Below are 27208 nucleotides of genomic sequence, written 5' to 3' on the forward strand. Positions count from 1 at the left end.
TTTTAACAATATTTATTCTTCCAATCCATGAGCACAGAATGTTTTTCCGTTTCTTTGTATCTTCATTTCCTTCATAAGCTTTCTATTTCCTTCATAAGCTTTCTATAGTTTTCGGCATACAGATCTTTTACATCTTTGGTTAGATTTATTCCTAGGTATTTTATGATTCTTGGTGCAACTGTGAATGGGATCAGTTTCTTTATTTGTCTTTCTGTTGCTTCATTATTAGTGTATAAGAATGCAACTGATTTTTGTACATTAATTTTGTATCCTGAGACTTTGCTGAATTTATGTATCAGTTCTAGCAGACTTTTGGTGGAGTCTATTGGGTTTTCCATGTATAATGTCATGTCATCTGCAAAAAGCGAAAGCTTGACTTCATCTTTGCCAATTTTGATGCCTTTGATTTCCTTTTGTTGTCTGATTGCTGATGCTAGAACTTCCAATACTATGTTAAACCACAGCAGTGAGAGTGGACATCCCTGTCGTGTTCCTGATCTCAGGGGGAAAGCTCTCAGTTTTCCCCCGTAGAGGATGATATTAGCTGTGGGCTTTTCATAAATGGCTTTTATGATGTTTAAGTATGTTCCTTCTATCCTGACTTTCTCAAGGGTTTTTATAAGAAAGAATGCTGAATTTTGTCAAATGCTTTTTCTGCATCGATTGACAGGATCATATGGTTCTTTTATTAATGTGATGTATCACATTGATTGATTTGCAAATGTTGAACCAGCCCTCCAGCCCAGGAATGAATCCCACTTGATCATGGTGAAATGACATATCAGACAAAGGGTTAGTATCCAAAATCTATAAGGAACTCACCAAACTCCACACCCGAAAAACAATCCAGTGAAGAAAGGGCAGAAAACATGAATAGACACTTCTCTAAAGAAGACATCCAGATGGCCAACAGGCACATGAAAAGATGCTCAACGTCACTCCTCATCAGGGAAATACAAATCAAAACCACAATGAGATACCACCTCATGCCAGTCAGAGTGGCTAAAATGAACAAATCAGGAGACTATAGATGCTGGAGAGCATGTGGAGAAACAGCAACCCTCCTGCACTGTTGGTGGGAGTGCAAACTGGTGCAGCCGCTCTGGAAAACAGTGTGGAGCTTCGTCAAAAAATTAAAAATAGATCTACCCTATGACCCAGCAATAGCACTGCTAGGAATTTACCCAAGGGATACAGGAGTGCTGATGCATAGGGGCCCTTGTACCCCTATGTTTATAGCAGCGCTTTCAACAATAGCCAAATTACGGAAAGAGCCTAAATGTTCATCAACTGATGAATGGATAAAGAAAGTGTGGTTTATATACACAATGGAATACTACGTGGCAATGAGAAAGAATGCAATATGGCCTTCTGTAGCAACGTGGATGGAACTGGTGAGTGTTATGCTAAGTGAAGTAAGTCATACAGAGAAAGAGAGATACCATATGTTTTCACTCTTATGTGGATACGGAGAAACTTAACCGAAGACCATGGGGGAGGGGAAGGAAAAAAAAAGTTAGAGAGGGGGAGAGCCAAATCATAAGAGACTCTTAAAAACTGAGAAAAAACTGAGAGTTGATGGGGGGTGGGGGTGGGGTGGGTGATGGGCATTGAGGAGGGCACCTGTTGGGATGAGCACTGTGTGTTGTATGGGAACCAATTAGACAATAAATTTCATATTAAAAAAAAAAGGGGGGGATGGAGAATCATCTATCATGCTAATGGTTGACAAAAGAAAACCCGAGAAGCCATACTTACATCAGCCAATGTAGACATTAAAATAAAGACTGTAATGAAGAAGGGCATTATATCATAATTAATTGGTCTATCCATCAAGAAGACCTAATAATTGTAAACATTTATGCTCCAAATGTTGGGTTAGAGCACCAAATATATAAATCAATTAATCACAAACATAAAGAAACTCATTGATAATAATACCATAATAGTAGGGGACTTCAACACCCCACTTTGGACAGATTATCTAAACAGAAAATCAACAAGGAAACAATGGCTTTGAATGACACACTGGACCAGATGGACTTAACAGATATATTCAGAACATTTCATCCAAAAGCAGTGGAATATACATTCTTCTCCAGTGCACATGAAACGTTCTCCAGAATAGATCACATACTGGGATACAAATCAGCCCTCAACAAGTACAAAAAGATCGAGATCATACTGTGCATATTTTCAGACCACAACGCTGTGAACCTTGAAATCAACCACAAGAAAAATTGTGCAAAGATAACAAATACTTGGAGACTAAAGACCATCCTACTAAAGAATGAATGGGCTAACCAAGAAGGTAAAGAGGAAATTAAAAAGTACATGGAAGCCAATGAAAATGCTAACACCACAGCCCCAAACCTCTGGGACACAGCAAAGGCGGTCATAAGAGGGAAGTATATGGTAATCCAGGCCTTCCTAAAGAAGGAAGGTCTCGGATACACAACCTAACCTTACACCTTAAAGAGCTGGAAAAAGAACAGCAAATAAAACCCCAAACCAGAAGAAGACAGGAAATAAAAGATTAGAGCAGAAATCAATGGTATAGAAATCAAAAAACCAATAGAACAGATTAATGAAACCAGAAGCTGGTTCTTTGAAAGACTTAACAAAATTGATAAACCACTAGCCAGTTTGATCAAAAAGAAAAAGGAAAGGACCCAGATAAATACAATCAAGAATGAAAGAGGAGAGATCACAACCAACACAGCAGAAATAAAAACAACAATAAGAATATTATGAGCAATTATACACCAATAAAATGGGCAATCTGGAAGAAATGGACAAATTCCTAGAAACATATACACTACCAAAACAGATAGGAAGAAATAGAAAATCTGAACAGACCCAGAATCAGGAAGGAAATCGAATTAGTAATCAAAAATCTCCCAAAAAACAAGAGTCCAGGGCCAGATGGCTTTCCAGGGGAATTCTACCAAACATTTAAGGAAGAGTTAGCATCTATTCTCTTGAAGCTGTTCCAAAAAATAGAAACGGAAGGAAAACTTTCAATCTCTTTCTATGAAGCCAGCATTACCTTGATTCCAAATCCAGACAAAGACCCCGCTAAAAAGGAGAACTATAGACCAATTTCTCTGATGAACATGGATGCAAAAATTCTCAACATGATATCAGCCAACCAGATCCAACAATACATTAAAAAAATTATTCACCACGACAAGTGGGATTTATACCTGGAATGCAGGGCTGGTTCAATACCCACAAAGCAATGTGATTAATCACATAAATGAAAGAAAGGGCAAGAACCACATGATCCTCTCAATAGATCCAGAGAAAGCATTTGACAAAATACAGCATCCTTTCTTGATAAAAACCCTTAAGAAAGTAGGGATAGAAGGATCATACCTCAAGATAATAAAAACCACATATGAAAGACCCAACGCTAATATCATCCTTAGTGGGGGAAAAATTGAGAGCTTTCCCCCTAAGATCAGGAACAAGACAGGGATGTCCACTCTTACCACTGTTATTCAACATAGTATTGGAAGTCTTAGCCTCAGCAATCAGATAATACAAAGAAATAAAAGGCATCAAAATCAGCCAATGGGAGGTCAAACTTTCACTCTTTGCAGATGACATAATACTCTATATGAAAACCTAAGATTCCACCAAAAAACTGCTAGAACTGATCCATGAATTCAGCAAAGTGGCAGGATATAAAATCAATACACAGAAATTGGCTGCATTCCTACACACCAACAATGAAGCAACTGAAAGAGAAATCAAGGAATTGGTCTCATCTACAATTGCACCAAAAAAACCATAAAATATCTATGAATAAATCTAACCAAAGAGGTGAAAAATCTATACTGAAAACTATAGAAAGCTTATGAAAGAAACTGAAGAAGACACAAAAAAATGGAAAAATATTCCATGCTCCTGGATAGGAAGAACAAATGTTGTTAAAATGTCGATACTACACCCTAAGCAATCTACATATTCAGTGCAATACCTATCAAAAACACCAGCATTCTTCACAGAGCTAGAAAAGAACAATCCTGAAATTTGTATGGAACCAGAAAAGACCCTGTTAGCCAAAGGAATCTTGAAAAAGAAAACCAAAGTAGGAGGCATCACAATTCCGGACTTCAAGCTGTAATCATCAAGACAGTACAGTACTGGCACAAGAACAGACACTCAGATCAATGGAACAGAATAGAGAACCCAGAAATGGGCCCACAAACATATGGCCAACTAATCTCTGACAAAGCAGGAAAGAATATTCAGTGGAATAAAGACAGTCTCTTCAGCAAGTGGTGCTGAGAAAATGACAGCGACATGCAGAAAAATGAACCTGGACCACTTTCTCACACTATACACAAAAATAAACTCAAAATGCATGAAAGACCTAAATGTAAGACAGGCAGCTATCAAAAACCTCGAGGAGAAAGCAGGGAAAAATCTCTTTGACCTTGGCCGCAGCAACTTCTTACTCAACACGTCTCTGGAGTCAAGGGAAATAAAAGCAAAAATAAACTATTGGGACCTCATCAAAATAAAAAGCTTCTGTACAGCAAAGGAAACAATCAGCAAAACTAAAAGTCAACTGACAGAATGGGAGAGGATATTTGCAAACGACATATCAAATAAAGGGTTAGTATCCAAAATCCATAAAGAACTTACCAAACTCAACACCCAAAAAAACAAACAATCCAGTGAAGAAATGGCAAAAGACATGAATAGACACTTCTCCTAAGAAGACATCCAGATGGCCAACCAATACATGAAAAAACACTTAACGTCATTCCTCATCAGGGAAATACAAATCAAAACCACAATGAGATACCACTTCACACCTGTCAGAATGGCTAACATTAACAACTCAGGTAACAAAGGTAACAACAGATGTTGGCAAGGATGCAGAGAGAGAGGATCTCTTTTGCACTGCTGGTGGGAATGCAAACTGGTGCAGCCACTCTGGAAAAGAGTATAGAGGTTCCTCAAAAAATTAAAAATAGAACTACCCTACAACTCAGCAATTGCACGACTAGGCATTTATCCAAGAGATACAGGTGTGCTGTTTCAAAGGAGCACATGCACCCCAATGTTTATAGCACCAGTATCAACAATAGCCAAAGTATGGAAAGAGCCCAAATGTCCATTGATGGATGAATGGATAAAGAAGATGTGGTATGTACACACACACACACACACACACACACACACACACACACACACACACAATGGAGTATTACTCAGCAATCAAAAAGAATAAAATCTTGCCATTTGCAACTACGTGGATGGAACTAGAGGGTATTATGCTAAGCGAAATTAGTCCATCAGAGAAAGACAAATATCATATGACTTCACTCATATGAGGACTTTAAGAGACAAAAAAGATGAACATAAGGGAAGGGAAACAAAAACAATATAAAAACAGGGAGGGGGACAAAACATAAGAGACTCATAAATATGGAGAACAAACAGAGGGTTACTGGAGCAGTTATGGGAGGGGGGATGGACTGAATGGGTAAGAGGCATTAAGGAATCGACTCCTGAAATCACTGTTGCATTATATGCTACTTAACTTGGATGTAAATTAAAAAACTAAATTAAATAAAAATTTAAAAAAAAATTGGAAAACCTTGGTTTTCCACTTTTTTGCTCTTATTGGAAGGATACCAGACAAATATATTTTTGTGTTTTATCCCTTATCCACATGAGAATAAGAGTATTTGTTCATAACCAATCCATAGACCAGGGATAATCATGCTTAAGCCCTTCCATGATGGTCTTGTTGAGTGTGAATCTCCTTTCTGCTAGAAAACATGCACTCCATAAATATGGAAAGAAAAAATCTCCTCTTCTGGACTCCCTGAAATTCTCATACTGTAAAAAGTGATAGGGTTGACTTTCTATGTACTGTTTCCACAAACACAGAGACAAGAGGAGGTTCCAAGAGAGTCATTTAATGGGTGATCTTGGGAGACGGTTTTCATCATCCAGAATATCTGGGGTCCGGTTGGTTTTGGATGGTTTACTCACTCTGTTTCTTGAGCACCTACAATGGGCGCTGGGCACAGGCTGGGCAGTCATGGCTCACAAGTACTGGATAATCACATTCTACCATCTGAGTCCCTTCCTGGTACTTACTGGTGGTAATTTATGTGATTACTCTCTACCTACGTCAACAATCAAATTGATTTGGTGCCATGGACAATGTAAGAGCATAAAGACTCAATCAGTATAGGGAAAACCATTAAGTGTGGGGTGACCGGATTCAAAGATACTAAAGACAAGTCAAAAGAAGTTAAAATGAGAACAAAATGAGAGCAAAGCGGTTCAGAGGAGTCACGTGCTAGAAAGTTCTAAGGTGTATGGTCTCACGCTCGGCTCACAGCTCCCTCCCCCTCGCCCCTGCTTCTCACTGATAAAACCATAGGGATGTGATTGTCCTTCTCCACCCTCTTTCTTCATATCCCTCCCACTGCTCCTCTTGGACTCGTCCCTGAAATCTTGTAAGATGGAAGAACAACGAAAAGTTGACTGAGCAAACTAAAGCCAAAAGAACCGTCCCAAATGCACTTCTTGGTAAGGTCTCTGAAGGCTCTGATTCTTTGGTGGCTATTTTTGAAAAGAATACTTCAATCTCAAGGACAGTACTGAGAACTATTGAATGACTCTGAATGTCTCCATCCAGGCCAGAGAAATGCTGTCAAGAGACGCCAAGGAAAGGCAAGAGCTCTCACTTTCCCACAAAAAGTATTTTAAAGACATGGGTCATCCAGCATATGTCTACCAAAAAAGACCCTTCAAATTCTACAAAGTCAATTAAAATTATAGTGATAAATATCTCCTGTGGCCACCGTCAGTTTCAGATAGGTAAGGGAGGATATGGGCTTTTTACGAGCTATATATGCGGTTAGAATTCATTAAGGACTTGTTATTACAAGTGAGCAGTATGTTTATGCCCGCATTACAGGACTTATAATCCAACTTCTGACTTCCCAAGAGGAATCCTGTATACATTCAGCTATAGGATACCCAGCCAAAGAGAATGGTGGGGTTCCTGTTGTTTGAATGACTTAAATCCAATTTGTGTGATGTGCTACCCATCATTCTATGTGGAGACTCCATCCAGGCAGAGATGGGATAAAGCCAGAAGTTTGCACTACAGCGTCTGTGGTTCTAAAGGCATAATTACCAGCTTCAGAGGGTTGACAGTGGACATTCACGACAATTTCACAGCCTGAAGAAAGGATCGTTTTCCACCATTATGTGAAAACTCTGCCCAGGAAAGAATCCATCTAATTGGAAAAATTTTCAACAGCATTTAAATATCAGGCCAGCTGGATCTCCATCACCCATGTGAATTTAATCAGCACATTCTTCCCAGAACCTATATTCTATAAGCATTGAATGCCTGAACTACATCTGTCACCCAAATCTGGTTGTGATCCCTTCTTGTCATTAAATGCTCCACGCCCCCAAATATGAACTATTCTGTGGTAGGCCTCAAAGGCACTCCTTTTGTAAAAGGGTACATAAAGGAAATGGTACCTTTGAAATAAAATGCCTTTCCAACACCTAATCACCTGTTTTTCCTCTAACTTACCTTTCCCACATTCCCGTTAGGAATACTTTCTCACGGCTAATTCTACTTGGTTGATCCATGACTTACATTTTACCAGTTATACCCTCAACTCATATCTCAATCCATACCAAACTGACCTCCAAATATCTATCTCTTTTCTTTTTTTTTTTTTTTAGGTAAATGACACCAGTATCACTAAATAAAAGTATCATTCCACTCTGTTCCCTCTTGTGCCACTGTAATCCAATAACCAAGCTTTTATTCTTCAAACCAAAAGTGATCAGGAGCCTGAGGCTCCCTTCTTAGCAAACTTGACATGAAATAAAATAGTTAGGACCATACTGCGTCATAAAAGCATCAACTCGAATGATCTCTGAAGCTCTTAGAATCTTGTTGGGGAGAGGGATGGAAAATATGTCTAAAAAAATAACAGGCATGTTTCTGAAACGACACATAAACAAGTTATCTGTGCATTGACAGAAACTACTCTATAGGCGCTCAGAAAGTTCAAGGCTATGAAGACACCATCAGAAGGCACAGTTAATAGGCTCCTTAATAGAGGAGAGGAGAGTGAGCAGGAAAGCTGAAAGGGTGGCCATGGTAGGGACAGGAGTGTGGTAACAGCTAAGACCGGGGCAAAGTACAGGAATACATGAATCGTGACAAAGAACAGCACCCACACCATAGTTTTCCAAAGTGCGTTCGCACACAAATGAGATAATGACACGTACAGAAGTGCCAAATGTTAGGACAGCTCTGTAGCTGGCATCCGGTAAATGTTGGGTTAAAAAAAAAAAGCCTGAAGAAATAAGAATTAAAGAGGGCTAGAGTACAGAAGATGAACAGGCCCCAGTGGAGACCTGAAACAACCTCAGGCCAATTTATCTAAGAAGTGATTCCAGATATGGGGCCCCTGGGTGGATCAGTCGGCTAAGCGTCTGACTCTTGATTTTGGTTCAGGTCATGATCTCACGATTCCTGAGTTCGAGCCCCTGCACAGGGTTCTGTGCTGACAGTGCGGAACCTGCTTGGGATTTTCTCTTTCTCTGCCCCTCCCTTGCTTGTGCTCTCTTTCCCTCTTAAAATAAATAGACATTTAAAAAAAAAAGAAAGAAAGAAAGAAAGAAAACACTAGTCCTCGAAGCAGCTGATCTGCCAAAATCTGACAAGAACATTTTTTTCTTGTTCCATTTATGAAAAGAAGTAATCATCAAAGGAGAAGCATATTCTCTAGGTATTTGCCACTGGAAACCTAAATAAATATTAAGCTGCAGTGGGGGAAACAATGTGGGGAAGGTAAGGAAAAAAGCTTGTGTGTGTTTTCTTCTCTCCAAGTTTGGGAAAAGAAGTTGCCTCTCTTGCTCAAGTTAGGAGGTGAGAGAGGCTGTAAAGCGGTGAATTTGGGTCTATTATTCTGGCAGGGTTGACTCGCTCCTGCTCAAAATTTACGTTTTACAATCTCTGGAGGGCACAGCACATTTCAATCAGCGTGTGCAGTAAGTAGCTTGTTTTCTCGGACATTTTATTCTGGATTATCTGTGGTGAGGGTACTTAGGGAAGTGTCTGCATTTTCAATTAAGAGCTAACTATACAAATTAAAAGTCCTGCACGGCGAGGCTTAAATCTAGCCCTCCCTGGTCGGTGCACATAAACACTAATATCAAATGATGGTTTCTGTCATGTGATCCGTCCCCCAGCACATACAAATATAGAACATGACCATAAAAAGTAACGGACCATGCCCTCTGCTAAGTAATTTATGCCGGCGGATCCAGGCTAGAATGCCAGCTGCAGTTACCTTCTCCCGGTCTGCTGTGTTCACACGTACGGCTTTGTACAGATGGACAGAATCTATGTCCTGCAAACAGGGCCCGAGTTAAGGCTACCGAAACCGCAAGCAAATGGTAAATGTGACGGCCGACACACGTGTGGCTTTTAAAAAAGATTTGTGGAATGACTCCACTGCCTGTCTTTAAATTAATTTCTGACTCAGGTCCTACAAGAAAAACTTGCGGCCTTTCCAATCTTTTTTATTTTTTTATTTTTTTTATTTTTTGCGGTGGCTTTATGGTGACTAGCAACCAAATATTTAGCTTCGCAATGGAGAATGATAAACAGTCAGTAACTATTTTATTAAAGATGCAAAGTGATCCTAATGTTTGAGTAAATGGAGAACGAAAAATTCCCTGGTCATATTCTAGCCTTTGCGGAGAATTTGCCTTCAAGGCAGTCTGGAATGGAACAAACTTCGTATGAAATAGTTGATAAAACAAAGGACGTTATCCTTCTTTATTAACCTTTACCCCTCGGATAATCCCCCAAATCCCTTGTGTGTGAAAACTACCTCACTTCCTTTGGGCAGTCATTCATTATCTAATTCAAGTCTTACACAAAGAGAGATGAGCTAATGTGCCTTATCAGATTAAAAAAAAAAAGTCACCACGAGTGATGGCCAACAGGACAGGATCTTAGCAAATCCTTTCTGCCTCCAAAGTCCTGGGTTGCTAAATACCTTTAAAGCTACTAACCCACGGTCACAGCTCACAGGCCCTTTGACAGCTTTATGTTCCTAAAACAAACAGTCTGGGCAGAAGAATGACAGAATTACCCTCCTTTCTGATTATCTTCCTCTCTGCATCCTGATAAACTAATGATTAGCTTTCCTGTTGGCATTCAGCACTGACTGGGTAGCTTCAGGCTGTCAACTCAAGCAGACCCTGATGGTATCACACAATCTTCTTCCTCTCCTTCCTTCCCTGGTGCTTTATTTTTCGTGAACCAGCATTATTCTCCAGCCTTCCCACCCTAGCCAGGGGGTAATTTCCAGGGTAATTTTCTTGCCATGGAAAGGCGCACACGGAAAGCAAAGGCTTCTTTTGGCCCCCACTTCTCCACCTACACCACACGGATCTACTCAGAAGGCTGCTGGTTACACACGGGCAATCCTGCAGGTATCAGGAAGCAATCAGTCTTACCTGCTCTTCACAGACTCTTCTTGAGCACAGGTTTTAGTTGGGCCTAAGTCTATGTACGCTTCTCCCGAAATTAAAAGCATATATGTATTGCCTTTGGTTGCCTTTGTGTCAGTAGTTTAGGCAGAACCAGTCCATTTAGTAATATCAGTAGGAGCAGAAACTTGTGCATATTTATGAAGTGTGAATACAGAGTTAATTCGGAAAAGGCCATAAAGTGGGCCGCTGGTTCGATGCTAACGGGCTACTCCTCCGGATCGCCGGGAAACACCAGTACTAAACGAAAACATAACTATGATACAAAGGATACAAACTTTTTATCTTTTATTTCTCTTCTCTTTTTTTCAGGATAAATGTGGAATCACATATTTAAAAAATCCACTTAAAATACTTGCTTGGCACATATTCACAATAGTTACTTAGCAGAATATTTTCTTGATGTCTTGATTTCTAAACGTCCTCAGGGAAAAAAAAACACTTTTTAAAAAAATACTTTAAAGCAGGCATTCATTTTACATTAGGGCCAGAATTCTTTTATTGCATTATGTTATCTGTCATATGCCCCCTCACAAGAGAACTTAGCAGTGCTAATCATGGCCAAATCTCTCAAGAAAATTCAGCAACCCCAGCGACGCGGTGACATTTTCTGGGCATGGACTTAGGCAACACTTGGGAGTTTGGCTTTGTTTGCTTTTCCTTTACAATTTCCAGACCTGCCACCCGCACTACCTAAATTACCCAAGGCATGCTCTGAGATCAAAGTCACAAAACGGTTTTGTCTGGCATTTTAAAATATTGGACAATAACTCTACACCATGTAGTTATTATGGTAAAACACAACAGAAGCAACCAGGATTAAATCATTCTAGTTAAAAAAAAAAAAAAAAAAAAAACGTTTAAGGGGCGCCTGGGTGGCTCAGTCGGTTGAGCGTCCGACTTCAGCTCAAGTCATGATCTCACAGTTGATGAGTTTGAGCACCGAGTTGGGCTCTGTGCTGACAGCTCAGAGCCTGGAGCCTTCCTTGGATTCTGTGTCTCCCTCTCTCTCTGCCCCTCCCCCGCTCATGGTCCGTCTCTCTCTCAAAAATAAACATTAAAAAAAAAAAAACCTTTAAGATATTTGTATACGTGTATCTATGTCTGTATCTCTCTCTCTATATATATCCAGATAAAATAAAAACAAATTCAGCTGTTGGATCTGAAGGTTTTCTTGTCTTTCTCTGGATGGTTCCTGGGGGATTAATTTGGAAAAACCCAAAGGAGTGTTTAGAAAGACAATATTTTCTCATGAGACAGACCTCACGTTAGCCAAACCAAGTTACCCACACAGACTGGCTAGACGTTCACCACACCTGAGGATACGTTCTTCCCAGCATACAGGTTGATGACATTTCCCAGCATCCCTTGCAACTAGGAATGGCCGCAGAACTGAATGAAGGTGGAGGTGATATATGCCACTTCCAGGCCTGGCCCATCAAACCTTCCCAGGAATGATCCAGCCTTCTCGTTCCCAATTCAATGGCTGAGGATGTAGAGGAGGTGGGACAAGATGAAAAAAGCCTGGTTCCCTGAATGACCTTGACTGTCAGCCAAACCCACCAGAGCAGACCTTACTGAGCAAGGAGAAAATGTCTACTATGGTACGCCTCTGAGATCTGGGGACTATTTCCTAAAGCAGTTGGACGCCCCTAACACTGAATTCTTCTATTCAGTCACCTGACACTCCCATGCTTTTTCTCATTTAATCCTCACATTAGCTCTCTGAGGTAGGAACTATTATCCCCACTTTATTTTTTGTTGTTGTTTTTTAAGTAGGTTCCACACCCAATGTGGGGCTCAAACTCATGGCCCCCAGATCGAGAGTCACATGCTCTCCTGACTGAACCAGCCAGGTGACCCTCCCATTTTAAAGATAAGGAAACATGGGCTGAGTTTAACTGTCTTTCCCCAGGCGGGCAACTTACACGAGTTGGTTTGGTTGGAATGGCTCTCTGTAAATGTACTGGGGACTTTACCAGATTAATTTGCCAGTGGTCACTGAGAAAAAGAGAGAAGATTCTCCAATTTAAGGAGACTCTGATAAATTTGTTTTTCTTGCATTTGGATTTGCAGAGCCAATGAGTAGATCCAAGTCCAAAGTTTCTATTCCTGATGACCCTCACAAATTAGGATGTTTTATAAAAGTCTCAAGTATATTTGTGCCTAGTAGTAATCTCGATCTATCATGCACCAAGCAATTATGTAAAGTCCTAAGGTTACTGCCATTAAGCTTTCTTGTTTAGTTTAAGATGAACAAATTATTAATAAACTCTAATGCTCCATGCAAAATCTGTTAAATGGGTACTTTGAGGAGACCACTGTGCAGGAGCATGTGCATTCACTCATAGATGGGAGGGATGGCCGCCTCTCATCTCCCTCCTCTTCTAATTTCCAGACTATGTGAGCAATGAAAGGACAATCAGTTTTAGAGTCCTGCTCAATACACAGGACGGTACTATTTCCTTTTAAAATGCAAGTCCAGATAGAGACAGAAAAGAAGAGCGAGTAGAAGAAACTTTTCTCTCTCTCTCTCTTCTGGAAGAACAAAAAACCCAGACTTCCTGGTCTTTTCAATAGAATAAAATCCACGGTGGCAGTCGGTGACCATAAATCATCTTCCCTGAACTTGGAACTTAGGATTAATATTTTTTCTCTATGTACTGGTGCACATTAATTCTATTTGAACACACACACATACATGTGCACATATGTATGAGCACACGTGCACGCACACGCACACACACGCACACACACACTTCATTTCACTGTCAGGTCTTGGCAGCATGAGAAATGTTGGAGAAGATATGGAAAGTATATGTGGGGGGAACAAGAATGCCTACTGTAATTGCCCACGGCAGGTGCAATTCACCATGCTGAAGCTTCCTCTCTGCTCCTGCAAATTAACTGGGGCTAGAGGTAGTGGGGCCTGGAGGGAAACCTCTTGGGAACCCCGTGGCGACAGCCTTCCTTGGGGGTGATGCCCATACCTGGCTTCAGAAGCAATGGTCTACTGGAGATTACATTTTCAGCACAGGGCAGAGTTTTGGGGTCTCCTAGGGTGGATAATTAAAGATCAGGTTTCACATCTCTCCCAGGTGATGTGAGATATTTCAATGCCAAAAAACACGTGTTTCACCTCTTCCTATTCAAGCGAACATTTCCTACATTTTATTTTACTTTTTTTAATGTTTATTTTTGAGAGACAGCGAGCGAGAGCAGGGGAGGGGCAGAGAGAGAGGGAGAGAGAGAATCCCAAGCAGACTCTGCATTATCAGCGCAGAGCCTGATGTGGGGCTCGAACTCATGAACTGTGAGATCATGACCTGACCTGAAATCCAGAGTCAGATGCTTAACGGACTAGCCACCCAGGCGCCCCTACAGTTGTATTCTGACATGAAACTCCTATAAATGATGTGCAGGGTGGCTCTTCTTGTATGTAGTATCTGTGAAAAGGACTCTGCATGGTGAGAGGGGTTCCAAAGGGAACAGGGCCCAAGCCTAGGTCTGGTGCCCAGGTCATTAACATGTCACTGAACTTCATTTTTCATGCTGATGGGTTAGAAATAACTCATTTTCCCTGTAACCGCCTGTTGTAAAAATAAACGCATAGTTGAGCGTTCCAAGTTGCCTTGAAAAATTCTGCACTTACGGAACGGGGGCTTGGTCATTTTCCATGTGAGAATCCTTTCCTCAACTGGGAAAAAGCCAGGCTTGATAAATTGTCACTCAAATTCCTAGACAAAAATACTGTAAGGACTAGGCCATTCTTCCGCCTAAAGATTATTTTTGTAAATTACAACAAGGAGAGAGAAGAAAAGCATGAGATGTTCTGTCCATGTTTTAGAACTTGTTCTGTATCATGAGTGTTGGAATAGGTCAATGAGAGGAAGGCTTTCAAAGTGTGAGATGTGATGAGCCATCACATTACTCCTTCATGAAATCAGTTCAGTAGGTCCACAGAAGGGACTAGAAGAAAAATATGAGAATGTGGTATACCTGATAAGCGCGACTGTGGTTTTGTGGAACTGGGTGGTGAAACAAGATATACTTTTTTTATGGGTCAACAGTTGAAGAAAGTTTTGGAAGCCTTCATGTCGGAGAATATAAGAAACCCGTTTTTTACTCCAAAGTAAGAGAGGAAGGTTTGAAAATGGATGTCATCATTGTCAACTGGGGCTGCAGACACACCTCTTACCCTGCTTCTCCCAGACAGAAGGAGGGGTGAGTGTGGATGGATGAGGGTGCAGGTAGGGAAGAGAAAGCAAACGGTAGGGAGGCATCATGCTTTGGTTTGTGGCTCACAGTCTTATTTAAGAACCTGATTAATTATTTTAAAGTCTGGCAAGAAGAAGGGAATGGAGGCAATCTCTATTAGTTTTCTATGGCTGCATAACAAATTACTACAAAGTCAGTGGCTTAAAACCACATCCGTGTATCACCTCACAGTGTCTTCAGGTCAGAAATCTAGGCAAGGTCAAGCCAGATTCTCTGATCAGGGTGTCAGGGCTGAATCAAGGTGTCAGCAGTGTCCCATCTTCAGCTTGGGGTCCCCTCCAGGGCTCACATGGGTTGTTGGAGAGATTGATCCCTGTTTCACTGCTGGCCATTGGCAGGGGTCCCTCTCAGCATCTAGAGGCTGCCCCTCTGACAACTTGGTAGCTCAGGTCTTTAGAGCCAGTAGGAGAGTCTCTCTCCAGCCACCAGGACGGTCTTGGGTGACATAACAATCGCAGGAGTGATACCCCATCTCCCTGCTCATAACTTAATCAAAGTAATGCTATCCCACATCTTCACAGATGCCACCTACATTCTAGAGGAGGAGATTATACTGGGAGTGCCCATCAGACAGTGGGGATCTTAGGGCCATCTTGGAATTCTGCATACCACAGCCTCCTGATAGTTACAATCCACATAAAGCAACAACCATCAAGCATCTCGAACAGCCTAAAAGAAATGTGCACGTCTGCATTTTCCAACCTGGTGTGTCAGCCTTCTGCAGGACATGAATACATGTCCCTCTTCAAAAAGCCTCCACGGTCAGGGTGCCTGGGTAGCTCAGGCAGTTAAGCATCTGACTTCGGCTCAGGTCATGATCTCAGTTTATGGATTTGAGCCCCACAACGGGCTGTCAGTGCAGAGCCCGTTTCAGATCCTCCCTTCCCCTCTCTCTCTGCCTCTCCCCCACTCACGCTCTCTCAAAAATAAATAAACATTAAAAAAAAAAAAAAAAGAGCCTCCACGGTCAATTTAGTTTGGGAAAAATGTGGGTTTAATAACATTTAACATATTTCTTTACTGAACAGAATATGGGATTTCCCCAAACATTTTTAACCCTGAAAATATTTTTCGGGTTTGTGCTAACTCAATTCACCACATTATTAATATTAATATGGCTGTAATACTACTATTATACTAGAAAGAGTTGTATTATTGTTCTTGTATTATTGTTTTATTCCCTCTGTGATGCCTTTCCTGATCACCTTTGTCTATGAGATCCTTCTTCTCTAGATTTTGGTAACACTAATGGTTTACGTTGCTTGATTGGCAGTTTGCTTACAATTGAGAAATATAAAATACTTGTCGATGGTCACCCCCTACTAAATTTAGTCTCTTTGAAGGCCAGAACTCTGGCTTAAGGCCCCAGTGTAGAGCGCTGGAGACAGCTGTGCTGGGAAGCATGGTGGCTGAGATTTCTGGGGACCCGAGTTATCTGGGGGTAATTTATCAGCTTAGGGACTAATGAGCAAACCTGTTACCCTCTCTCTGAACCTCTCCTGGATCCCCTTTAAACTGAAAGTGTTGCAAGAGATGATCTCTGAGGTCGCTTCGCACTGAATAATCTGTATCTGCCTGTCTCCAAGCCCTGCCCCATCACATGGGTATCTTTATGGTGCCTGGCCCACGGTATGCACTTCAAAAAAATATGTTTGTTGACTGAATACTTTTGAACTTACATTGTTGTGGGTTCCTGTATTTTATCAGTGCTCTTCTGTGTTCTAGGATGTTGCTAGCTTCCAGCTGGCCGGGATGCTTACCTGGTCTTGTGCATCTAGCTTTTACAACCCTCAGGCCACAACTGACCTAATGTAGCTTTGACCTTGTGCTATGCTTCTGTAACATAGGTGGTCTTCTTCATTAACGGGGATGGAAGGCAACCCCCTGGGAGGTGCACCTGTCATAAAATATCTTCTTTCCCAATGCCTGAATCTCCTGTTAAAGATTCATTCTCTACCCTTTTCTCTTAGAGCTCTATTACAACTCTAAAGAAATAAATACAGGAGTTATTATTTAGTAACTCATTCAGTAAGAAGTAAGCTGCCTTGTAATAGGCATGTAGGGGGCGAGAAAGAAACCTCTGCTGTTGTGAGCCCCTAGGATGTTGGAGATGTTTGTTACGGCAGCATAACACCATCTGCTTCGATGCAGAAATGTCAGGAGGAAAGCACAGGGGGTTGACAATTGATTGCTAGGGGATTTTGTGCTTGTGGGTATTTTAGGTGGCGACATCTAATGCTGTACACAGTGTATTAGCAACAGACCAACAGCATTAGCGTCACCAGGAGCTGACTAGAAATGCAGACTCTCGGGCCCTGCCCCAGACCTACTGAACCAGACTCTGTACCTCCAGGTGATTCAAGTGAAGATTAAAGTTTTGAGAATCAGTGGTCTAGAGGCAACTGGAAATGAGAGTCTGAAGCACCTGAAATAAATCTGAGCTAGAGGTGTAACTGGGTGCAATCCACATTCCACAGGTTCGTAAGTGTGGCCGGTCCCTGGACCAGCAGTATCGCCATCACACGGAAACCCTTTTTTGTTTTTTGTTTGTTTTTGAGAGATAGGGCCTGAGTGGGGGTGCGGCAGAGGGAGAGGGAGAGGGAGAGGGAGAGGGAGAGGGAGAGAGCGAGAGAGGGAGAGAGGGGGAGAGAGAGAGAGAGAGAGAGAGAGAGAGAGAATCTCAAGTAGGCTCCAAGCTGTCAGTGCAGAACCCGACACAGGGCTTGATCGGAGATCAAGAGTCAGACGCTTAACCACCCAGGTGCCCCATGTAGGAACTTTATTTCAGAAATGCAGATTCTTGGGCCTCAACCAAGATCTACTGACTCAGAAACTGTAAAAGGGGCCCAGAAACCAGTGTTTTAACAACGCTGGATATGAGTCTCATACACACCGAAGTTTGGGAGCCTCTGTCACATACCAGTGAGTTGAAATAACAGGAGTTACTACTCTCCTGAATGAAGGGGATGGTTCACATTGTCCCCATGAGAAAATACCACCTGTTTCGTGGTCATTTTCTTTATACTGTATCTTCTAGAAGGTACACGGGGACAATCAAGGCCTGGCTGCGTACTCTTTTTACCACGGTGATGACCTCTCAAATCTGCTTTTCTATCTGGTGGACGTACTAGGACAAAGCTGTGGGTAAAGAAGCAGAGGACAGAAAGGGAGGGGACATCAAACAACTGCTTTGCCTTGTGCCTCCTTGATCCTGCTGGGCCTTATGGCACTTGAAGTGCTGTGATGAGTGCTACAGAAAACACTTCCTGGGAGGGAGTCCCCTGGAACAGATCCAGGCCTCCCCCCTTTTACCAAGAATGCGAGAGAGGGGCGCCTGGGTGGCTCAGTCGGTTGGGTGTCCAACTTCGACTCAGGTCATGATCTCATGGTTCGTGGGTTTGAGCCCCGCGTCGGGCTCTGTGCTGACAGCTCAGAGCCTGGAGGCTGCTTCGGATACTGTGTCTCCCTCTCTCTCTCTGCCCCTCCTTGCTCAAGCTCTTTCTCTCAAAAATAAATAAAAACATGATAATAATAACAAAAAAGAATGCAGTAGAGTAAGAACGGGAACCCCAGCTGTCATTCCCAATGGTCTGCACAGCCACATGCTAACCCATACGCATCCCTGACTGCAGCTCACTTTGGGATGCCACGGTTCTACAGCACTCATTCATTCCTTAACTTGTTCCGTAACTTGTTCACTTTGTGCAGTATTTAATGGGTGACTTTTACGTGCAAGGCCCACGAGGCCCATGGAGAGGTCTCTTGTGTTTAGAAAAGGGACTGGGGGGAAGGCGGCACCAGCCAGGAAGGTCATGGCTCTTGCCTGCACCTGAGACTCCCAGGGATGCACCAAACTGGCCTCTCCTCCTACTTCAATCACAGAAAAGCCGGGCTAAGGCCGCATCTAGAATGCAGCGCACTGTGACCTTCTAGTTTCACTGTTCCCTTTTGCAAAGGAGGGGGTGGGAAAGCAGGGATCGAGGAGGCCAGGGAGGAAAATGCATCCACAGCAGAACACACAGTATCTCCATCCTTACAAAGCTGCCTGCCTAGGGCTGTGCGCTAACTCCCCATTTCACAGGAGGGGAGTGATACGGCCATCCGTGGTGGGGCGGTGGGGATGGCTGGCCACTCTGGCTGCAAGTTCAAATCACCTGATAAGCCCAGAAAATGCTCAAGGCCAAGACCAGTCCTTGAACCACTTAAACCAGACCTTCTCGAAGTGAGATCCAGGCGCTGGTATTAAAAAAAAATGTTCTGGGTGATGCCACTGCACAGGTGGGGCTGGGAACCGCCGCTCCAGGGAGGGTCGGGGGTCTTGCCCCTTTATGGAGCTGAGAGCTTCCTCCCCTGAAAGTCAAAGTCCCAGTTTCTCAGGATTCTCAGCAAAACTTTTTCAATTTCAAGAGTTTGTTTTAGAGTTCAAAGGGAGCTATTCAATTTAAGCTATTGTATTAAAATGACCATCCAATTATCTTCTATATTTTTAATTTTTTTATTTTGTGAGAGAAAGAGCATGGGTGTGCATGAGGGAGGGGCAGATGGGGGGAGAGAGAGAGAAAGAAAGAGAGAGACAGAGAGAGAGAGAGACAGAGAGAGAGAGAGAGAGAGAGAGAGACGCTGACAGGGCTTGATCCTACCACCCTGGGATCATGATATGAGCCGTAATCAAGAGTCGGATGCTCAACCTACTGAGCCACCCAGGTGTCCCTTTTATATTTATATGGTTGTCACCAAACTTCTGATGCAGAATATTTAGTGAAAAGAACAATTCTTATTTTTTTCTTGTTTAACAATGTATGCTGGTCATAGATCTATTTTTGTTTTTTTGTGTTTTTTTTTTTTTTTTTTTTTTTGAGAGAGGGCACAATGAGCAAAGGGCAGAAAGAGAGAGAGAGAGAATTCCAGGAGGGGCAGAGGGAGAAAGATAGATGGAGGAGGGGAGAGATAGAGACAGAGAAGTGGGGCTCACCCGATTCGGGGCTGGAGCTCACCTGGTGTGGGACTTGAACTCACAAACCGTGAGATCACGACCTGAGCCAAAGTCAGATGCTGAAAGACTGTAGATCTATTTTTAATGAATAATTTCATTCACTACACAATCAATATGGCCAGAACATTGTTATTACGAATCCTTGGTAGAGAGCGCGATGTTATTTACATGAGACAATGTCTGTGGTTTGGGCAGGGTGGGGAGGCGGTGCTGGGTTTAGAATGTGGTAAATTCAAAATGGCCTGGGGAATGAGAAGGAGCCCTTCCAGCCATCACTTTGCTCTTCACATCCACTATTATGTTTTTTTAATTTTTAATATTTCTTTATTTTTGAGAGCGCGAGAGAGTGCAAGCATGAGTGGGGAAGGGGCAGAGAGAGAGGAAGACACAGAATCTGAAGCAGGCTCCAGGCTCTGAGCTGTCAGCACAGAGCCTGAGTGTGGCTGGAACCTGTGAACTGTAGGATCATGACCTGAGCAGAAGTCGGATGCTTAACCAACTGAGCCACCCAGGCGCCCCACATCCACTATTACTTTTATATGAAAGTTTACTCTGGGTCTTATGTAGCAATGTGATGTCAGGTTAAAAGTTGTTAGAGACTGCACTGACATTCCCTAACTATCCACATACACAATACGTTCAAGAAGCGTTGACAGCCTATATCTATGCCAACTATGAAATCAAAGGTAATCGAATTCATACAGGCAATTTATAGATGATGACAGATGTGAACAGGTTTGATAACAAAGTAGCACAAAATATGAACTAAAAATCAGTGGTAAAGTCTTTCTTAGTTAATAAAATGGTTGTGAGACTGGCAAAAAGAATAGGCCCTCTTCTATGGCTAATATTCCATGGTGTGTGTCTGTCTATGTATCTATCTGGTTATCTACCTGATCACATCTTTTTTTTTTAATGTTTATTCATTTTTGAGAGAGAGAGAGACAGACAGAGAGAGAGAGAGAGAGAGAGTGGAAGCTGGAGAGAGGCAGAGAGAGAGCGAGACCCAGAATCCGAAGCAGGCTCCAGGCTCTGAGCTGTCAGCACAGAGCCTGACGCGGGGCTAAAACTCACGAACCACGAGATCACGACCTGAGCCGAAGTCAGACGCTTAACCGACTGAGCCACCCAGGCGCCCCTGATCACGGTGAGACAGGGTAACTACATTTATCCGGGTGATGTGCAGAATTGTCAATTCACTATGTTATACACCTGAAACTAATATAACATTGTATGTGTCAACTACATTTCAATCAAAGAAAAAGAAGAGGCTACAGAAGACATAAAGAGATTGCCCTTTTAACCTGGTGATGTCAATTGTAATAGCATGAATTTGGCCATGAAAAGATTATGAAGCCAGAAGAAATGTTCCACGCCAGAAGACAGACCTATATGCTACACGTCTCACTCTGGGGATGTCTCTCAGAGTAAATGGTTCTGCTGCCTCCTTGTTGTCTGTCTTACACTAACCATTCCCTAGGCCGCCTTGCCTCTCGAAATACACTCTCACCTCTTGGGGTTGTTGGTACTGAGAGGCCATCAGAAGGAAAGCCCGCTGGGCCTGGAAAGCGCTATGCACCATTTCCGCCTGGGAACAAAGAGAAAGAGGCAAGTTTAGATGTTTGAGCTTCAACACACAGTTACCATATAATCCAGCAATTCCATCCCTAGGTATAAACCTCCAAAATGAAAACATATGTCCCCATAAAAACTTGCTAATGAATGTTCGCAGCAGCATTCTTCATGATAGCCAAGATGTAGAAACAACCAGAACGTTCATCAAGTGATGAATGGCTAAACGAAATGTGATATATCCGTACAATGGACACTACTCGGCATTAAAAAGAGATGAAATGCTGATACATGCTACAATGTGGGTGAACCTTAAAAACATGCTGAGCGAAGGAAGCCAGTCAGAAAGACCACATTTGTATGATTCCATTGATATGAAATGTCCAGAATAAGCAAATCTAGAGAGACAGAAAGGACATTCGCAGTTGCCCGGGGCTGTGGGAGAGAGGAATGGAGGTTTCTTTTGGGGGTGATGCTGGAATCACATAGTGCTGATGGTTTCACAACTTGGGGAGTACAGTAAAAGCCACTGAACTGTTCACCCTGAAAGAGTGAATATTATTACATGTCAATGACATCCCAATAAAGTTGTTAAAAAATGTCCGAGTCCCAAAGTACCATCGTTTTCAAAAGGTATCTCTCCCGTCCTCATTCACGGGGTGCCCAGACCTGTGTGTTCTATGCCTTCTAGTGGAAAGAAACTTGTCCCTTAAGTCATTCCCATAAATATATGTTCCCCATGAGCCAGTGGCTTCTACAACTAACCACTAACACATATTTGGAGGGGTCCTGGGTGGTTCAGTCGGGTAAGTGGCTGACTTCAGCTCAGGTCATGATCTCACGGTTCAAGGGTTCGAGCCCCGCGTCGGGCTCCGTGCTGACAGCTCAGAGCCTGGAGCCTGCTTCAGATTCTATGTCTCCCCCTCTCTCTACCCCTCCCCTGCTCACATTCTGTGTCTCTCCATCTCTCAATAATAAATAAACATTAAAAATTTTTTTTAAAAATTTAAAAAAGAATACCAAGAAGAAAATAATTCCAAATACTTGTATCACCTACAAATGACCATTTTTGGCAGAATGTTTCTAGGTTTTAAGAAAATGCACTGTTTTTAGAAGACAAAGTATAATGACTTAGAATAATTTTTAAATGCAAATAATTACAAATATTAAAGTTTAATAAAATGCCTCACGATCTAGAAATAATCTTTATTAACAACAGATGAACACCGTTGTATCACCTTTTAAGATCTATATGCACAGACTTTTATAAGATGGGACCATACCCAAGGTACTATTTTTTAAGAAAAAAAGTATAAATTTTGGTTATGGTTGAGCATTAGACATGAAAGAGAAAGAATTGGTAAACTTAAAAGCTTCTGCACTGTTATAATTAATATGTCCTAAATAATCATTCCAAGGTATGTATATATATATATATGTATATATGTATATATAGGTATGTATATATATATATATATATATATATATAATATTAACAGATTGGAATAATTATGTATTTGCATTTTAAATTACCTGGTATAACTGACTGACTTCTTACTGATAAAGATGAGAATATAAAGTATGTTCCTACTTTTTTTTCTATCTCTGGCTCCCTATATTTCCTATGTGTTTACTTATTTTTCTTTTGCTCTAGTTGTGACATACATATCCTATTTGTAACATTAATTCACAGACTTGAGGATCAGTTCCATGTTTAAACACACCTATTTTTCTCACCAGTCATTTTACCATGAATTCTCCGGATCTAGGTTATCTTGATAATTTTTTTGCTGGCCGAACCTAATTATCTATTCTTTTCTTCAAAAAAAGATCTCCAAGTTGCTTTTCGTTCTTCAAGTCTGGACACGTCTCCCTGTTGTCTTTATATTTTCACAGAATCTTGGCTGAATATAACCTCCTTGGGTCACTTTCTTCCTCCATTTTCAGATAGCATGGCACTGAATGTGGCAATGGAGAAATCCGAAGCCGGCTTGGTTTTTTTCTCTCTTGCAGAAAATTGGCTTTTTCTAGTTTGACACCTGGAGAATTCTTTCTTCATCCTCGGGGTTTAACAGCTTAACCACAACGCGTTTGGGTCTTGAGGATTCTGTGTTATATCTGCTGGAGTAGGCTTGGCCCTTTACTTGTTTCTAGGAGAGTTTCTTTACATCATTCAAGACGCCTCTGTTCCATTTGTTAGAATCTCTGTTCAGGGACTCCATTCATCATCTTTAGATTATGAAATATTTGAGTGTCTCTGTATCTTCTAGATTCTCTGTCTTTAATTTCTTTGTCTTTCATCTGTATTTACTGTGATCATATGAAGTCTTTATTGCGAGTTAACAGATTTTTCAACAGGATCTCTTATATACATTCACATTTTAAATTTATATATCATTTCTGTGTGAATGTTGTTTTTGTTCTTGATTTATTACCATTCAATTTTCCTTTGCATTTCACTCTTATTCTATCACCTTGTCTTTAAGCTATTTAAAACTGTTTATACTCTTATTAAGTTCTGAGAGTGTAAGTTATACTCTTATTAAGCCATTGTGAGGAATCTGTGTCTGTTTCTTACGTTTCCCTTTCTTCGAGTGTGAGCCTGTGCTTTCCCTTTGCATGCTATCCTCCTGTCTGACACACTACCTCTAGCTGTCCTGAAGGTGATTCCATGAGCCTTTTGCTACCATTTTGGGGGCTGGGTTATTTTCCCCTTCACTCAAGGGTTTGTGCTCTGTCAACTCTTTTAGAGCCCGATGGAATGGGACGAGACGGACAGCTCAGTGAGGTGATGTCCAGTCTTTGAGAATTTGGGTGCTACTCATTCTTCTGAGAATAAGTTGAGTATCTTAAACCATGATTTGCTCCACATTCCTGGGACATACACCATTCTGATGGAGTGGTCCCACAGATTTTAGATCATCCCTCCAATTCAGAACCCAGACACGAACCATCGTCTACACAGGGAAGCAGCCCTATGGTTCCCTTTTCCCTTTTATTTTCTTCTCCTGATTTCATTTCCTTTAAGGTATGTTTTTAAGGGTTGGAGAATAGGGGCAGAGCTATGAACCAAAAGCTGCTTAGCCATCAGTTACTGAAATGTATTGCTTTTGGTTATCGCTTTCTTGTTTACTATTAGTGAATTTTTTTTTTTTTTTTTTTTACCTCTTTTCTTTTTTCTTCTCTTGGCTCATCGTGGTTGTACAATTCTGATTCAGTTGTGTTTTTTGGTCACAGGTTGTATCTTTTAACTTTCTGATTTCACCTTTCATCTCTTCTTATTTACTTACTATTAGTGAGTTTTTGTTTTGTTTTTTTTTTACCTCTTTTTTTTTTTCTTCTCTTGGCTCATCGTGGTTGTACAATTCTGATTCAGTTGTGGTTTTTTGGTCACAGGTTGTATCTTTTAACGTTCTGATTTCACCTTTCATCTCTTCCTTGTTAGTGTCACATCTGGTTTGGGGCAGTTTCTATCTCTCTGTCACCAGGGATAACTCTTTCTTCTCTGATAAATAGGTAAGAACCAGTATAACACATTTAATACATTTTGAATAACAGATAGCTAGACCATTAGGATTAGCTTCATTTCATCCTGGTGTCAATATCAAACAATTTTCTGGGCTGGAGGGATAAATGTATCAACCAAATGGGAAATTACAACTTTTTAAATTGAAGAATAATTGACACACAATATTACATTAGTTTCAGGGGTACAATATAGTGATCCGATATTTATATATACTATGAAATGGTCACTACAATAATTCTAAGTTACCATCTGTCACTCTACAAATCTGTTACGATATTATTGGCTATATTCCCTGTGCTGTAATTTATATCCCCATGTCTTACTTATTTTGTAGCTAGAGGACTGTCCTTCTTTTTTTTTTTAATTTTTTTTTTTAACGTTTATTTATTTTTGAGACAGAGAGAGACAGAGCATGAACGGGGGAGGGTCAGAGAGAGGGAGACACAGAATCTGAAACAGGCTCCAGACTCTGAGCTGTCAGCACAGAGCCCGACGTGGGGCTTGAACTCACGGACCTCGAGATCATGACCTGAGCCCAAGTCGGCCGCTCAACCGACTGAGCCACCCAGGCGCCCCGAGGACTGTCCTTCTTAATCCCCTTTACCACTTTCATCCATCTCCCACTTTCTTCCCCTCTGGCAACCATCAGTCTGTTCTCTGAATCTATGAGTCCGCTTCTGTTGTTTTGTTTGTTTTGTTTTTCAGATTCCATGTATGGGTGAAATCATGGCACTTGTCTTTCTCTGCCTTATTTATTTCACTTAGCATAAATACCCTGTGGGTCCATCCATATTATTGTATATGGCAAGATTTCGTTATTTTTTTATGGCTGAGTAACATTCCACCTCTTCTCTGTCCATTTATCTATCAATGGACATTTGGGGTGATTCCATATCTTGGCTATGGTAAATAATGTTGTGATGAACACAGGGGTGCATATGTCTTTTAAAATTATTGTCTTCATTTTCTTTGGATAAACACCCAGATGTGAAATTGCTGGACCATAGGGTAGTTCAATTTTTAATTTTTTGAGGAACCACCATACTGTTTTCCACAGTGGTTGCACCAATTTACATTCCTACCAACAGTGCACAAGGGTTCCCTTTATTTCCATGCCCTCAACAACACTTGTTGTATCTTGTCTTTTGGATAGCAGCCATTCTGACTGGTGTGAGGTGATATCTCACTGTGGTTTTGATTTGCATTTTCCTGATGGTTAGTAATGTTTAGCATCTTTTCATGTGCCTATTGGATATCTGTATTTCTTTGGAAAGTGACTATCTAGGACCTCTGCTCATTTTTAAATCAGATTGTTTTTTTTATTTATTTTAGGTTGTATGAGTTCTTTATACATTTTAGATATTAACCTCTTGTTTGATACATCATTTGTGAATATCTTCTCCCTTCGGTAGGTTGCCTTTTCATTTTACTGGTGGTTTCCTTCACTGCAAAACCTTTTTAGTTTGATATGGTCCCACTTGTTTATTTTTGCTTTTGTTGCTCTTGCCTGAGAAATCAAAAAAAAAAAAAAATCCCATCTAGGAATTGTATGGTTTCAGGTCTTACATTTAAGCCTTTAATCCATTTTGAGCTAATTTTTGAATATGGTGTAAGGAAGTCATCCAGTTTCATTCTTTTGCATGTAGCTGTCCAGTTTTCCCAGGACAATTTGTTGAAGAGAGTATCTTTTCCCCATGGTATGTTCTTGCCTCCTTTGCCATAGATTAACTGACCATATAAGTGTGGGTTTATTTCTGGGCTCCCTCTACTGTTTTATTGATCTGTATGTCTGTTTTTGTGCCTGTATCGTCCTGTTTTGATTATGATAACTTTATGGTATAGTTTGAAATCTGAAACTGTGATACCTCCATCTATGTTCTTTTTTTTCCTCTAGATTACTTTGGTTATTCGGGGTCTTTTGTGGTTCCTTAGGATTATTTGTTCTAGTTCTTTGAAAAATGTCATTGGTATTTTGATAGGAATTGCACTGAATCCATAGATTGTTTTACATAGTATGGACATTTTAACAATATTAATTCTTCCAATCCACGAACACAGCATAACTTCCCATTTATTTGTGTCATCTTCAATTTCTTCCATCAATGTCTTATAGTTTTCAGAGTACAGGTCTTTTACCTCCTTGTTTAAATTTATTCCTAGGTATTTTCTTCTTTTTGATGTCATTGTAAATGGAATTCTTTTCTTAATTTCTTAATTTCTGTTACATCATTGTTAGTGTATAGAAACAGATTTCTATATAT

The 27208-nt window shown here is 41.1% G+C and overlaps 1 protein-coding gene across 3 annotated transcripts in view; it reads right to left on the reverse strand.

Annotated features, from left to right (window-relative positions):
• Window positions 1-27208, reverse strand: part of LOC109249594 (cyclase associated actin cytoskeleton regulatory protein 2) — a 238220-nt gene that overhangs the window by 75771 nt on the left and 135241 nt on the right. For 2 of the 3 annotated variants that reach the window (XM_053904872.1, XM_019420049.2), the window contains one exon: window positions 21357-21434. The exons of the other annotated variant lie outside the window; for it this stretch is intronic. In XM_053904872.1, coding sequence (XP_053760847.1) covers window positions 21357-21434 — 78 coding nt within the window. The remainder of the gene's footprint in view (window positions 1-21356; window positions 21435-27208) is intronic. 3 annotated transcript variants of the gene reach the window in all.

The sequence above is a fragment of the Panthera pardus genome, unplaced genomic scaffold, assembly GCF_024362965.1.
Source record: "Panthera pardus isolate Hobbes unplaced genomic scaffold, ASM2436296v1 HiC_scaffold_17, whole genome shotgun sequence".
NCBI classification, from domain to species: Eukaryota; Metazoa; Chordata; class Mammalia; order Carnivora; family Felidae; genus Panthera; species Panthera pardus.